Source organism: Colletes gigas, unplaced genomic scaffold (genome assembly GCF_013123115.1).
Source record: "Colletes gigas isolate AHSC1104 unplaced genomic scaffold, ASM1312311v1 Colletes_gigas_Sc00070, whole genome shotgun sequence".
Classification (NCBI taxonomy): Eukaryota; Metazoa; Arthropoda; class Insecta; order Hymenoptera; family Colletidae; genus Colletes; species Colletes gigas.
Window position 1 is genome coordinate 29,043 of NW_025106699.1, and position 15,837 is coordinate 44,879.

At 32.7% G+C, this 15,837-nt stretch overlaps 2 protein-coding genes across 4 annotated transcripts; one reads left to right on the forward strand and one right to left on the reverse strand.

Annotated features, from left to right (window-relative positions):
* Nucleotides 1–136: 136 nt before the first annotated feature.
* Nucleotides 137–15,463, forward strand: LOC122403700 (charged multivesicular body protein 4c). 3 transcript variants are annotated; one of them, XM_043407393.1, is made up of 5 exons: nt 137–423; nt 4,522–4,699; nt 4,777–5,027; nt 5,103–5,162; nt 15,418–15,463. In XM_043407393.1, the coding sequence occupies exons 1-4, from the start codon at nt 243–245 to the stop codon at nt 5,156–5,158; spliced, it is 666 nt and encodes a 221-aa protein (XP_043263328.1). In that variant the 5' UTR covers nt 137–242; the 3' UTR covers nt 5,159–5,162; nt 15,418–15,463. The 3 variants fall into 3 exon arrangements, with proteins under 3 accessions (XP_043263328.1, XP_043263327.1, XP_043263326.1); XM_043407392.1 differs by lacking the exon at nt 15,418–15,463 and adding an exon at nt 5,253–5,862 and having other exon boundaries at nt 5,103–5,176; XM_043407391.1 differs by lacking the exon at nt 15,418–15,463 and having other exon boundaries at nt 5,103–5,862.
* On the reverse strand, nt 6,006–15,772 carry LOC122403703 (pyruvate dehydrogenase phosphatase regulatory subunit, mitochondrial-like). The gene is made up of 12 exons (XM_043407397.1): nt 15,404–15,772; nt 15,085–15,316; nt 14,748–15,011; nt 14,489–14,651; nt 14,131–14,412; nt 11,639–11,941; nt 11,419–11,558; nt 11,150–11,355; nt 10,935–11,076; nt 10,576–10,845; nt 6,436–6,608; nt 6,006–6,360 (listed from the first exon to the last, which is right to left on the reverse strand). Exons 1-12 carry the CDS (start codon nt 15,703–15,705, stop codon nt 6,099–6,101), a joined length of 2,739 nt encoding a protein of 912 aa, XP_043263332.1. The 5' UTR covers nt 15,706–15,772; the 3' UTR covers nt 6,006–6,098.
* Nucleotides 15,773–15,837: the final 65 nt, after the last annotated feature.

Sequence of the window (15,837 nt, forward strand, 5' to 3'; positions counted from 1 at the left end):
TTAAATCGTTTCAAATATCGAGTAGAAAAATAAAAAAAATTTCTAGTTCTCGATAGCTCGATGGAGCAAACAATTTCGGAACAACTAGATGAGTCATGACGTCATGACGTATGTGGATTGTGGGAACCAAATGAAATATGGCGATGGTGCACGGTCAGTGTGTGATCTTTTGTTGACTACGTTGGAGGTGGATAGTGTCTGAAGTGTTCGAGAGTGTGATTGTAATATAAATTTAAAGCACAATGAGTTTCTTTTACAAAATATTTGGTGGGAAGAAGGAGTTGGTCCCTATGACCACGGCCGAAGCGATACAAAAATTACGCGAGACAGAGGATATGTTGATAAAAAAACAAGATTTTCTCGAAACTAAAATAGATCTTGAAATTCAAGTTGCCAAGAAAAATGGAACAAAAAACAAGAGAGGTATTTATGAACAATTATTGGAACATTCCTAGCAAACGGCCCGATCACCGATCGGGTTGAGTTATACGTCATTCGATACGTCTAATTCAGTACATTATTGATATGCATTTCATTATCTGCGGAAATTCGTTATTTTTTTATAAACTTGTCGTAAAGTTACAGTAAAAAAGTAAGGTTAGGTACATTTTTTGACAGGTTCACGGATAGTAACAAGTGACTATCGTTGCTATGTTCATGTTACAAATATAAATGATTGATCTAATTTGATAATGCTACATTGTCGAACGGGAATTTGTAGAATGCGTATGCATAAAAATCATTTTGTTACGGATAGACTTTGCATGAGTCGGTCAGGTAGACAGTATGTGCCGCAACAATTCCCCTCCCCAACAGTGTTTACGGGTGGAGAATATAATAAATTACTATTGTATGCAGTGCGTTGGATTAACTTTTTTTTATTATTGTTTGGGCTTCGGTGAGTCGACCAGGTTTATGACACAGAACCGCGTTTGTAGAGTTTCGTCAAGGCCAGCATGGGCAAAAAATATCTTAGAGTTTCGCTAAACAAAAGGGACAAAGTGTCATAAACTTGGTTGGCGAAGGCAGTCTCGAGTGGTTGCAGCCCCAAGAGACTGTCAGATGGCCCATACGTGCGCGGCTCTGCGCCTTGGGCCTCCCTTGTTTTCGTCGATGGTTCGTACGCGGGCCCAAGGGCTGACGCACGCGGTGGAAAGTACCCGGAGTTGCAGAACGTAGCACCCTCTGCCTTGGACGCCAAGCTACGTCGGCATCGTCGCACCCCTGCTCCAAAGTCAGCAGTATAAAAACGGCGGCATGCCGTGATTTCGCCCTTATTGCTTATTATTCGCTTAGTCGCTTACTTCCTTACTTGCTTGCTTACGTACTTAGTTACCATTTGACAAACAGATAGTGCGCTAGCCGTTCCTAATCTGATCAGTGTATATTTTTGTTGAGTTTTAAAATACAATACAACAGTAAAACGTCTAGTTAGTCCCCTGAATAAGGGGTGGTCCTTCGAAATTTAGTTTAGTCGGCACACCACGTGCAATCTTACTAATCCGGAACGATCCTTTCGACTTCGGACTAAACAATTATTAAATGTCATTATCATCTAGGTCTGGTATATTTTGGTTTTCTGTAGAATCAAATGAAATTTCTGCAATTTCTTTTAATAGCTGGTTAAATAAATCATCATTTCCTTGCTTGGAAAATTTGTAAAATACATAGTGGCTTAAATACCCAATGAAATTATCTTTTTTGCTAAAAATAGAAAATTTTATGGTATTATATGTTACAGAAAATATTAAAAAACATGCAAAATTACAAATACTAACCGACAATATTCAGGAAAAAAGTGTTTACTATGCCTCCGCGTAGTTTCTATCGTATTTGTATGAGCGTCTGTTTCTGGGTCTTTGAAATGTAAGCTGTGATTTACGGTAAGATGTTTGTACCCCTCTTTCTCTAAGATGTTATAGGCTTTCCAACAATCTGAAATAATTGTTGTGCCAGGCAACACCCATTGTTTAATTATTGAAAGCAGGGACTCTGTGTCCCTACTTTCAACAGGCACCAGGAATATTTTTCCACTTCCTCTTTCTATTCCTCCAAAAACCCATTGTTCCTCTACACAATGACCTCTGTGATATTTTCTTCGTCCGAACTTAGATTCGTCTATTTCTACTATTTTGCCTGGTCCGCCAAGTACTTCGCATGAATGTTGTAGCCAATCAGTCATAACTTGTTTTACAAAATAATTCCATTGAGAAACAGTATTTTTATGTTCAATTGTAATTCTCGTACAATCTGATATAGATCAAAATTATGGACTAACATGTAAGTTAATTTTAATACCATTTCATAAGAAAGCTTTGTTTTTGAAAACCACGTTCCACGTTTTACACATATTTTTACATTACAAGTTCGCTGTCATTTGCCAGCACTAAGAGATGATGCAATTGTTTTTCTACAACGCCAATTTTCATTGTCTAATTTCATTACGTTTCCACACTGTGGACAATTAAGATTTTTGTCAATCAACTTTTTATCTTGCAAAAATTGTAATAAAGCTTCTTTATTTTTACAAAATTCGTGCAATTTAAATAAGGTCCACACTTCTGGAACTACTAATTCGGTCATTTTTATAGCACGGTTGAACAAAATTCACAAAGTACAAGAAACAGATGAAAATCAGAAATGACAGTTGAAACAAATGATTACTGAAACAATTTCTGCTTTTCTACTGTTTCTTGTACTATCCGCAATGTGGAAATGTTATGAAAATTGGCAATGCAGGATAACTATTCCAGGATCTGTCGATCAAACTAAACGTAAAAGACATTGTAATATAAAGATATAACTTGTTTTACAAAATAATTCCATTGAGAAACAGTATTTTTATACAATTGTAATTCTCGTACAATCTGATATTGATCAAAATTATGGACTAACATGTAAGTTAATTTTAATACCATTTCATAAGAAAGCTTTGTTTTTGAAAACCACGTTCCACGTTTTACACATATTTTTACATCACAAGTTCGCTTTCGTTTGCAAGCACTAAGAGATGCTGCAATTGTTTTTCTACAACGCCAATTTTCATTTATCAATTTCATTGCATTTCCACATCATGGACAATTAAGATTTTTGACAATCAACTTTTTATCTTGCAAAAATTTTAATAAAGCTTCTTTATTTTTACAAAATTCGTGCAATTTAAATAAGGTCCACACTTCTGGAACTACTAATTCGGTCATTTTTATAGCACGGTTGAACAAAATTCACAAAGTACAAGAAACAGATGAAAATCAGAAATGACAGTTGAAACAAATGATTACTGAAACAATTTCTGCTTTTCTTCTGTTTCTTGTACTATCCGCAATGTGGAAATGTTATGAAAATTGGCAATGCAGGATAACTATTCCAGGATCTGTCGATCAAACTAAACGTAAAAGACATTGTAATATAAAGATATTTGCAAAGCAAAGAACATGGTTTTCTAAAAACAAACTCAGCTATAGATGTTTTAAAATTAACATATATACTAACATATAATTATGAGCAATGTCATATTATTATATAACTAAAATTAAATAAAAATACTGCTCAGCAAATGGAAGAGTAGCGTAGATTGTCGAGATTGATGAATCAACATTTTGTCATAGAAAATATCACAGAGGTCGCTTGAAAATTAATCACAGCGTCAGTTTTGAAGATCCCATTACCGATGCTTACACGAATTAAATTGAAACCACTTGGAGGCATGCTACACATTTTTTAATCTTTTTTATAACATATAATACTATCGATATTTTATATTTTTAAAAAGAGTAACTTCATTGAATGCCTGAGCCATTATGTATTTAGTAAATGTACCTAATAGAAAAATGGTGATTTATTCAATGAAATATTAGCAGAAATAGTAGAAATTTCATTCAATAAATGTTTAACAAATTAGCATTTGACTACCTAGCATTTTGAACAGAGTAACGACAGTCACTTGTTTCCACCTGTGGACTTGTCAAAATATACTTAACCTTACTTTTTTACTGTAACTTTACGACAAGTTTATAAAAAAATAACGAATTTCCGCAGATAATGAAATGCATATCAATAATGTATTGAATTAGACGAATCGAATGACGTATAATTCACTCCGATCGGTGAACGGGCCGTTTGCTAGGAATGTTCCCAATTATTTAAATTTTTTATTGTTGTTTACGGATAATTCTCCACGAGTAAGGTCACTTGTCATTATGACGTTTTTTTATTATACAGTGTGATTCTGGGTACCGAGGCGTAGTGTATTTTCTTTCTACGTTAAAATACAAAACATTGGAGTGGATAAATATTGCCTCCGATTGAAAACTGTTTTCCTGCGACTAGAATTTTCTTGTACGTGCAATATTGCATTCGCCAAAAAATTTAGTCACAGGATCTCGTGGAGACTTTATTTAAGCACACTTTTTGATTTTAAGTTGAGAGAAAAGTACATTGAAATTATTTCCATTGAATTATTGATTATTTAAATAACGCGTTAAGACAAGATGTTGATAAAAATGTGATTGTGTTTCACAGCTGCGATTCAAGCTCTTAAACGAAAGAAACGATATGAAAAACAATTACAACAAATCGATGGCACGTTATCTACGATCGAAATGCAAAGAGAAGCGCTTGAAAGCGCTAATACAAATACTGCTGTGCTTACAACGATGAAGAGCGCAGCAGATGCATTAAAATCTGTTCATCAAGATATGTAAGAAATCCAATTCTATAACATTGTTGTCGTTTAACTCTAATAGCCACCATTAACGAGATGTTAAATTTTTTCAGGGACGTCGATCAAGTGCATGATATGATGGACGATATAGCCGAACAACAGGACGTAGCAAGAGAAATTTCAGATGCAATATCTAACCCTGTCGCATTTGGTCAAGATATAGACGAAGAAGAACTAGAAAAAGAATTAGAGGAACTTGAACAAGAACAACTTGACAAAGAATTGCTTGGTATTGAATCTACGGATGAACTTCCAAATGTACCAGCTACTGCAATTCCAGCTGCACCAGCCAGGACTCGCACAAGTAATATCCCTGATTTAATGTAAAATCTATTATTGTATAATAGTTTGTTTTTAAATTTGTTTTCTTACATTTTAGAAGCCAAACCAGAAGAGGATGATGATTTAAAAGAATTAGAAGCATGGGCATCGTAAAGTGGTATCAAAATGATTGTAAGAAATTAATAGCTAAAATTAAGTATGCATTCTGCAAGAAATTGATAAAGTTACATGAATCTTTATTTTCTAGATTTTATATTATGCAATTGTTTCAAAGTCAATATAGCAGTATTTTTTCATGCACAGATTAAAAACATTGATCAAAATAATAATGAAGCTTATATAAAGATAATTTTGCTTTTTGTGCATATAGTGAATCATTGACAGATGAGAAAACTTTATAAATAACAGTAAGCAAGTATTTTACTTGTATATATGCTAGCCTATATACTTTGTAATTACAATAAAAATACAAATTACAACAGACAGGTATATAATTTATATTTGCAATGTAAAAAGTGATAATCGTAAACTATATTGTTGCTTTTTGAACTTGAATGTCATTTTAATGTATATACGCATAACAATATTTTGTATAAATGTACCTGCTATAAATAAATCCATTCGAGCGTATTGTGTAGTAATCTAGTATAACTGCAAGTAAAAGCTGCTATATTTTTCACTAAAAATTCTTAACGTTACAAGCAATTCGTTCGTTAACAATTAAAACATTATGAATCCATACGTTTTTGCTGTATAAATATCAATGTAACAGTCTTTTTGTAAATATCATATAAAATATTGTATATAAAAAAAGAATAATCAAAATTATACTTGAAATTTTAAATTTCAATTTCTATCGGGCATAGGTTTGTTCACACGTGTATTTATTTTAATGCATTTATAATTCTTACAAAACATTTATGTATAAGTTTTGAAATATTCGCAATACGTAATAATACGTAACGTAATACGTAACAATGTGTAAGAAAAATATATCAGACTTGTAAAATTAATGACTAAATTATTAATAATATAATTATACTTTTAAATAATTCGGGTAAAGGACAATCACAAAAAGTAAATGAAAATGTTATTAACGAGTCACATCGCTCTCGTATGCAATAACAGGAGTGGGAATATATTTTTTGTTTAATTTAATACTCGATGCTGGTATAGGTAAAGGATGAATGTGAGGTTTAGCTGGAAATCTGGTACCGGCGATATCGATTTCATAGCAGGCTGTAGTATCCATTATAAAATCTGTTGTAACAATATTTCTATCAGGTTGCGTGTGATTTGATCTAGGAGAACTGATAAATCCAAGACAAATATGTTTTTCGGTTGCAAATCCATACCTGTAAATTCAGTTCATTAATGACTTGTCAGAAAAAAAAAGTAATGTTTTATTAGTAATCATCGTGAGTATCTACCCTGCTGATGTAACAGTTCCCACGAATTCATTATTTCGATAAACGGGTTCGCCACCCCATGGCCATACATTTTTATTTATATCTAGTTCGTTAACAACAAATAATACTAATCGCTTTGTTACGCCTTGTTCTTTCTGTTGTTTTAAAGCAAATTTCCCAATGAAGTAGCCTTTCTGTAATAAAAATAATCATATTAATCAAGTGTTTTAAAATTTATCTATAGTAGATATTAATTCTATCGGGATAAATATTCATACCGATACAGAGGGTATAGCCGGATAAGATGGTCAAAAGTGTCCTTCAGCCAAACTGATCAGTGAACATATCAGTTAATAGACCATTCAAAGAAAACCATTTTTGTCAAATATCAACCCCGGTACCCTTACCGAGAGGGTAGTTACAGGGCGTAACGCAATTTTCAGTTTAAGCTGTATATCTTTTATTGTATCGTATAAAAGATTTTGAAAAAAATTGGGGGTATTTTGCTCCACGGCGTACGTGTTTGTGAATTTTTTCAGAATTTTTCACCGCGAAATGGATTTTTAAAAAATTCGAAAAGTATAGAAATATTTTTTTTTAATAGAAATTATTAAATGACCACGTTTATATTTTTACAGTGTTGGTGTCTTGTTATGATTATTAATCTATAATTTTTTCAGATTTTTAGAAACGGGGGAACGATGTTGGAAAAATCAAAAACCGACATTTGCTTGTATTTTTTAATTTTTGTTGTGGTAAATTCTATCCAAAATTTATTTTTCTCAGCGTCTTAACTTGAGAATGAATTTTTCTAGTATCCTAATGGTAAATTCTATCAAAAATTTATTTTTCCCAACGTCTTAACTTGAGAATTAATTTTTTTAGTATCCTAATGGTAAATTCTATCCCGGGCAACATAAATTACATTTTCGATTAGGAATTTTTTTCTTGAAAATGCGTAGGATTTCGGGGGTACGTGTAATGACCAAAAATGATTGTAATTGACTCCCGCAATCGAAAATAATTTTTCCAGAACGATTTGAAATTCTTTTTTTCCGACGAAAAATTTCACACATTCTTGAATTTTTTTCTAGAAAGTGGATAGGATTTCGGGGGTATGTCTATTCACCAAAAATGATTGTAATTGACTCCCGCAATCGAAAATAATTTTTCCAGAACGATTTGAAATATTTTTTTTCGTTTAGGCACCTACCCCTGTCGATTTTTCTTAGAAATTCGTTTTTGATTTTTAGTAATTTTGTTTGTCGCTCTACGGAAAAGTTGTCTAATACTATTTCATAGGTACCCATGATCTCTACTTTAGAAAAAAGTTTCATTGAAATATATGCACAATTGTAGAAGTTATGACTGTTTGAAAATTGGACCATTTTTAGGGGGGTTTTGGTCATTTCACGGGGTTAAGGAACAACTTTTCGAATATTTTTAGAATTTCTATATATTCTTCGCCAAAATACGCGTTGTTTGCCGTTTGAAACATTAAAATCCTTCAATCCGTTCAGAAGTTATGACATTTTAAAGATTCGCATGAAATGGTATAGTCGGATAAGATGGTCAAAAGTGCCCTTGAGCCAAACTGATCAGTGAATATATCAGTTAATAGACCATTCAAAGGAAACCATGTGTGTCAAATATCAACCCCGGTACCCTTACCGAGAGGGTAGTTACAGGGCGTAACGCAATTTTCAGTTTAAGCTGTATATCTTTTGTTGTATCGTATCAAAGATTTTGAAAAAAATTGGGGGCATTTTGCTCCACGGCGTACGTGTTTGTGAATTTTTTCAGAATTTTTCACCGCGAAATGGATTTTTAAAAAATTCGAAAAGTATAGAAATATTTTTTTTTATAGAAATTATTACATGACCACGTTTATATTTTTACAGTGTTGGTGTCTTGTTATGATTATTAATCTATAATTTTTTCAGATTTTTAGAAACGGGGGAACGATGTTGGAAAAATCAAAAACCGACATTTGCTTGTATTTTTTAATTTTTGTTGTGGTAAATTCTATCCAAAATTTATTTTTCTCAGCGTCTTAACTTGAGAATGAATTTTTCTAGTATCCTAATGGTAAATTCTATCAAAAATTTATTTTTCTCAACGTCTTAACTTGAGAATTAATTTTTTTAGTATCCTAATGGTAAATTCTATCCCGGGCAACATAAATTACATTTTCGATTAGGAATTTTTTTCTTGAAAATGCGTAGGATTTCGGGGGTACGTGTAATGACCAAAAATGATTGTAATTGACTCCCGCAATCGAAAATAATTTTTCCAGAACGATTTGAAATTCTTTTTTTCCGACTAAAAATTTCACACATTCTTGAATTTTTTTCTAGAAAGTGGATAGGATTTCGGGGGTATGTCTATTCACCAAAAATGATTGTAATTGACTCCCGCAATCGAAAATAATTTTTCCAAAACGATTTGAAATATTTTTTTTCGTTTAGGCACCTACCCCTGTCGATTTTTCTTAGAAATTCGTTTTTGATTTTTAGTAATTTTGTTTGTCGCTCTACGGAAAAGTTGTCTAATACTTTTTCATAGGTACCCATGATCTCTACTTTAGAAAAAAGTTTCATTGAAATATATGCACAATTGTAGAAGTTATGACTGTTTGAAAATTGGACCATTTTTAGGGGGTTTTTGTCATTTCACGGGGTTAAGGAACAACTTTTCGAATATTTTTAGAATTTCTATATATTCTTCGCCAAAATACGCGTTGTTTGCCGTTTGAAACATTAAAATCCTTCAATCCGTTCAGAAGTTATGACATTTTAAAGATTCGCATGAAATGGTATAGTCGGATAAGATGGTCAAAAGTGCCCTTCAGCCAAACTGATCAGTGAACATATCAGTTAATAGACCATTCAAAGAAAACCATGTGTGTCAAATATCAACCCCGGTACCCTTACCGAGAGGGTAGTTACAGGGCGTAACGCAATTTTCAGTTTAAGCTGTATATCTTTTGTTGTATCGTATCAAAGATTTTGAAAAAAATTGGGGGCATTTTGCTCCACGGCGTACGTGTTTGTGAATTTTTTCAGAATTTTTCACCGCGAAATGGATCTTTAAAAAATTCGAAAATTATAGAAATATTTTTTTTTAATAGAAATTATTAAATGACCACGTTTATATTTTTACAGTGTTAGTGTCTTGTTATGATTATTACTCTAAAATTTTTTCAGATTTTTAGAAATGGGGGAGCGATGTTGGAAAAATCAAAAACCGACATTTGTAATATATTCGGGTAATTGATATTTTTACTTCATCGAATGATCATTATATACATGCTCAAAATAGTTTTACATGTATGAATTAAGAGAATTGCAGCTATTCTTTTATTAGAATTTCTCATTAGAATTTCTCAGAATATGACTAATAAAAGATTAAGTATTCATTAATGTCATTCATTGATGTCTTTTTCGACATTCCTAAGGTTTTAAGTTTTATATTATTTGATACATGTAAAACTATTTTGAGCATGCATATAATGATCATTCGATGAAGTAAAAATATTAATTACCCGAATATATTACTACTCTGCGAAAGAAAATTTAGGAAATATCGATTTATAATTATTTTGTATGCGATACACCTCCACAAAAAATCTCAAAATATTATATATTTATAACATTAACAAGCTATTAAAATTGTAACAATACGAACATGGTCGCAACAAAAATTAAGGTAAAAATACAAGCAAACGTCGGTTTTTGATTTTTCCAACATCGCTCCCCCGTTTCTAAAAATCTGAAAAAATTATAGATTAATAATCATAACAAGACACTAACACTGTCAAAATATAAACGTGGTCATGTAATAATTTCTATTAAAACAAAATATTTTTATACTTTTCGAATTTTTTAAAAATCCATTTCGCGGTGAAAAATTCTGAAAAAATTCACAAACACGTACACCGTAGAGCAAAATACCCCCAATTTTGTTCAAAATCTTTGATACGATACAACAAAAGATATACAGCTTAAACTTGAAAATTGCGTTACGCCCTGTAACTACCCTCTCAGTAAGGGCACGGGGTTGATATTTGACACAAATGGTTTTCTTTGAATGGTCTATTAACTGATCAGTTTGGCTCAAGGGCACTTTTGACCATCTTATCCGGCTATACCCTTTACTTACATCTAATTTCACACTGTATCCACATCCAGCTTCATATGGCGTGACAAATGGCGTTAATTCTTCGGCCCAGAAAGGAATAAACCTTTCTATTCGCATGAAACGTTGCGTGAGTACACCTACGTCTCGTACTCCGTAATCTCTGCCCACTTCCATTAACCTGGAGTATACGTGAAGTGCATATTCAGTAGGTATATACAAACAATAACCAGATTCACCAGTGTTCGTGAATGACATTATCATTACATCCGAGGCATACGCTACATTTGCAGTCTGTTAACATTAAAATTGTTCACGAATTATATATTTATATTATATTTATTACCAAAGTGGTTGTTAATAGTAATATATTTGGCACGTACCTTGTACGTGAAAGGAGAAAGATTAATGTTAGAATTTGATAGTTCTGAAAGTAGTCCTGTCGCTTTAGGCCCTACTAAGTTAATGACTGTATATTTTGAAGTCACGTCATTGAGGCCTACCGAGTGATCTGCTGGTAAATGTCTATGTAACATATTAATCGTTTTATAATTGTATAATTGTAAAAGAATGATTTGTATTTTGAATTGTTCGTTACCTCGACATCCATTGATAAATGCGTGTTTGTTGTGCTGTAGGTGATACCATAAAATAACTGTTTTCCGACTGTCTTACTAGGAGACAGTCATTTTCATATCCACCTCTTTCATTTTGCATTCCTGTATGCACTATACCGCCAACAGGTATATTTGCGTCATTAGAACACAATTGTTGAAGGTATTCTACCACTTCCCAACGACTAGACTATAAATATATCTATCAGCGATTATATAAACATTTAAACAGTCATATTTTTTGCACACTCACTTTAATTTTGATTTTTGAAAATGAACTCATATCTATTATCCCTACTCCTTCTTTACACGCTAAAAATTCTTCTTCCATGAAATCAAAAAACTGTGGTTTGTAAAAACTGCCCGGTGGCATGACCGGCTTCTTTTGTCCTCCTTGTAATTATATTAATTACGGTTTATTTACTCGAATATAACACGAAAGGCAAAGAAAGACCTAGTAGTCATTCCCTTACTTCTGTAAGTTGAATCAAAGTAAAGTGGTCGCTCGTAAGCCATCTTCACGCCAAAAATTGCACCCCTCTCTTCAAGAACAGAATACAAAGGCGAGCAACGTAATTTTCGAGCATATTTATACTCGCATTGATGGGGATACAAGATTGCATAATTTCGACCAACTATTTCTTTCGTTCTTTGTTGCAAATACCGTTTACTGCTATGTAAATCTAGAAACCTTTGCACACTAAAGGGAAGTAATTCTTGCGTGGATTCACCGTTTATTAAACACTCTGCAACTTCTTTACCTATTCCTCCCGCTCCTAATAAAAATATCTGATAATGTTAATATGCAAGTACGATTAAAAAAGGGTATAGCCGAATAAGGGGGCCAAATGTGACATAGGATGGATCCATCGATAGAGCATCAAGAAAAAACGTTCTGTGCCAAATTTTAACCCTCTATCTTGTTTGGAAGGGTAGTTATTGAGAAAATTCGGATTAATGAATTTCTGCCTATTTCCCCTATTTAATCGAGTAGAAAAATTCTGAAAAAAATCTGGTGCATCGTGGTTATTGAGATACGTGTTTGAGAATTTTTTCCAATTTTTCGATTCCAAATCCCAGGTGTGAAAAATTGAAAACGCAAAAAAACACAGAAAAATACGGATTTCGTATCGAAGCTTTCGAGACACTAGATTTATATAATTACTGTACATGCGTATTGTCATTGGCTATCTCCCTGAATTTTTTCAGATTTTTTGCTAGGGTGCGCCGTAGTAGGAAAAATCAAAAACCGATTTTTTCGACGTTTTTCGCGTGAAAAAGCATCTTATACTTTAAATTTTTGTATTCTCTTTAATAGATAACTATATTGTATGGTTTTAAACATTTCTATGTTGAGCAGAACATTGTATACAAGAAGAAAAGCAAAAATAAGTCACGAAAAGAAGTGCTATGCGCGATATATTCATTTGAATTTTTTTTCGAAACTGTGTAGGATTTCGGGGGTATGTCTATTCACCAAAAATAATTGTAATTGACCCCCTTAGCTAGAAATAATTTTTTCAGAACGATTTGAAATTTTTCTTTCGTCGAAAAATTTAGACACCTACCCCCTGGTTGATTTTTCTTACAAAATTGTTTTTCATTTTTAATAAATTTGTTTCACGCTCTACAGAAAAAATGTCTAATACTTTTTTATATGCACCGATGAGCTCTACTTTAGAAAAAATTTTCATTGAGATATGTTCACTATTGTAGGAGTTATGGCCGTTTGAAAATTGGACCATTTTTATGGGGTTTTTCTAACTTTACGGGATTAAGGAACAACTTTTTCACTATTGTTATAATGCCTACATATTCTTCACCAAAATACGCGTTACTTGCCGCTTCAAACATTAAAATCCTTCAATACGTTCAGAAGTTATGACATTTTAAAGATTCGCATGAAATTTTCAAGGAATGCTCACATTAGATTTTCGGTAAAGAATTATTTTCTCGAAAGCGCGTAGGATTTCGGGTGTATGTCTATTCACTTAAAATGCTTGTAATCGATCCTTGTAACTAAATATAATTTTTTTAGTATGATTGGAAATTGTTTAATTTCGTCCAAAAATTTCAGTACTTACTGCAAGATTTTTCAATAAAAAGAATATGAGCGTATATTTTAGGTGAAAATATTTTTTAAATATTAATAAACAAATAGTTTTTCACTGTCGTTTAGTTAGAAATTGAAAAAAAACAAAATTAATATAATAAAAAAAATGTATTTTAGTAGGGCGCGAACGCGCGTCAAAAAGTTTGCAGCAGTCTCGCAGTCAAGCATCTTACTTACTGCACCATCGCAACTCTTGAAAATACTGTTGATACTTCTCAATATATCGCGCATAGTAATTTCTATTTCGGGACTTATTTTTGCTTTTCTTCTTGTATATACTGTTCTGCTCAACATAGAAATGTTTAAAACAATACAATATAGTTATCTATTAAAGAGAATACAAAAATTCAAAGTATAAGATGCTTTTTCACGCGAAAAACGTCGAAAAAATCGGTTTTTGATTTTTCCTACTACGGCGCACCCTAGCAAAAAATCTGAAAAAATTCAGGGAGATAACCAATGACAATACGCATTTACAGTAATTATAGAAATCTAGTGTCTCGAAAGCTTCGATACGAAATCCGTATTTTTCTGTGTTTTTTTGCGTTTTCAATTTTTCACACCTGGAATTTGGAATCGAAAAATTGGAAAAAATTCTCAAACACGTATCTCGATAACCACGATGCACCAGATTTTTTTCATAATTTTTCTACTCGATTAAATAGGGGAAATAGGCAGAAATTCGTTAATCCGAATTTTCTCAATAGCTACCCTTCCAAACAAGATAGAGGGTTAAAATTTGGCACAGAACGTTTTTTCTTGATGCTCTATCGATGGATCCATCGTATGTCACATTTCGTTCAAGGGCACATTTGACCCCCTTATTCGGCTATACCCTTTGTAACTTTTTACCTTGCAATGAATTCCCATTCATACCAACAGCGACAAAGTAATTCTTTACTTCTGGACTTTCTCCCAATATCCATCTACCATCCGGTGTAAAATTATCAGGACAGTTATATACATCTGGATTTACGTCCTTCAAAATTGGTAATCTATGCACCGCTTTGTTCCATAGAGGTTTCCAGTGAGACGGATTATTTTTAAGATAGTTCTTCCAGTTTTTTGTAGGAACGATACCATTTTCAAACGCAGGTTTTGATTCCGGTTCAAACCAGCCGACTAATAAACTTTCTATAATATTAAATACATACAAAGTTCTAAATTATTAATTTTATGAGAATTAAGTAATAAACAATTTACTGAATACCTTGCCATTCTCTCATGTACGAGTGTGAATCAAAATCTCGTATACATGGTAAAGTTACATCCGAAGTAGGTGGGAAAGGATAAGCGATCGCATAAAAATGTTCTGCAGGATACGCTGGAATTCTGACTGGTGGACTGCATCGTAATCCTAATTCACGTGCCCACTATTTAGTAAAGTTCAAAGGAGTATTTATATAGCGATTAATAAAAGTATGAACAATAAATTGAGAAGATTATAATATATAAAAAATTGACTTTACCATTCCAGCACAGTTTACAAAATATTCGCATTGAATTACACCGTGTTTAGTTCTTATACTTTTCACAGCTCCGTTTTCAGTCCGTACTTCTTCGATTCTACAATTTTCAACGTACGTTGCACCACCCAGTTTCGCTAATTCAGCCAAGACTTTACAAATCGCACTAGAATCGGCTATTGCATCTTCGGGTACCCAGACTGCACCTTCGATGTCATCGATGTTCAAATATGGATGTAATCGTTTCAGTTCTTCTCTGCCCAGAATCTAGTTAATTTATTACTCGTTAAAAATACATGTTGTATTTCTCGTTCGACAGTAACGTACGATTAAACCTTACTTCGCAATGTAAACCCGTAGGTACGTTATAAGCCATTCTTCTTCTTAAAGCTATCATTCTGTCTTTAGTTTGAGCTAAGTTTATGCTACCGCACTGTTTTAGTCCAATATCGTATCCCATTCCTTGTAGTTGTCGATACAGCTTAATGCTGTAAGAAATCAAGTTTCTATGCGATATCGGTTTAAAAAGACTAAGCGTACCGGAACCAAAATGAGACGTTCCGCTTCCAATTCTGTAACAACAATCTTTGTAAGCTTTCTTAATAAAAAATGATGACTTATCGTTTATAATTTATCTTATTTGAGAAATTAACATATACCTATCTTGTTCCAGAACGAGTATGTCATTCCAGCCATTAATAACAAGATGATAAGCAACTGAATTGGCAACCGTTCCCGCGCCAGCAATAACAATTTGCGATTGCGAAGGTAATACTGTCGCTTCGGATGAAAAATGATAATCATTGCTGAATTTCTTATAGTCTTCGTTTCTGTTGACTTGTCCAAGCGTAAATATTCCATTTTTGTAGGTTATATTGCTCGAATAATGTCTGTTAGGTTTTAAAATTTTTTTTTTTAAATATGGTATGTAAACACATTTCCGGTGCACGTGTCTCAGCATTAAATTATGTTTAGAATAATAATTATGTTGTTTTATTCGAATGCTCAAACGCTGGAGTCAAATCATCAGGATTGTTGGAACTTGTACTCTATTTCTAGAGTTTGCTGTAATACATATGTAAATATGTATGTA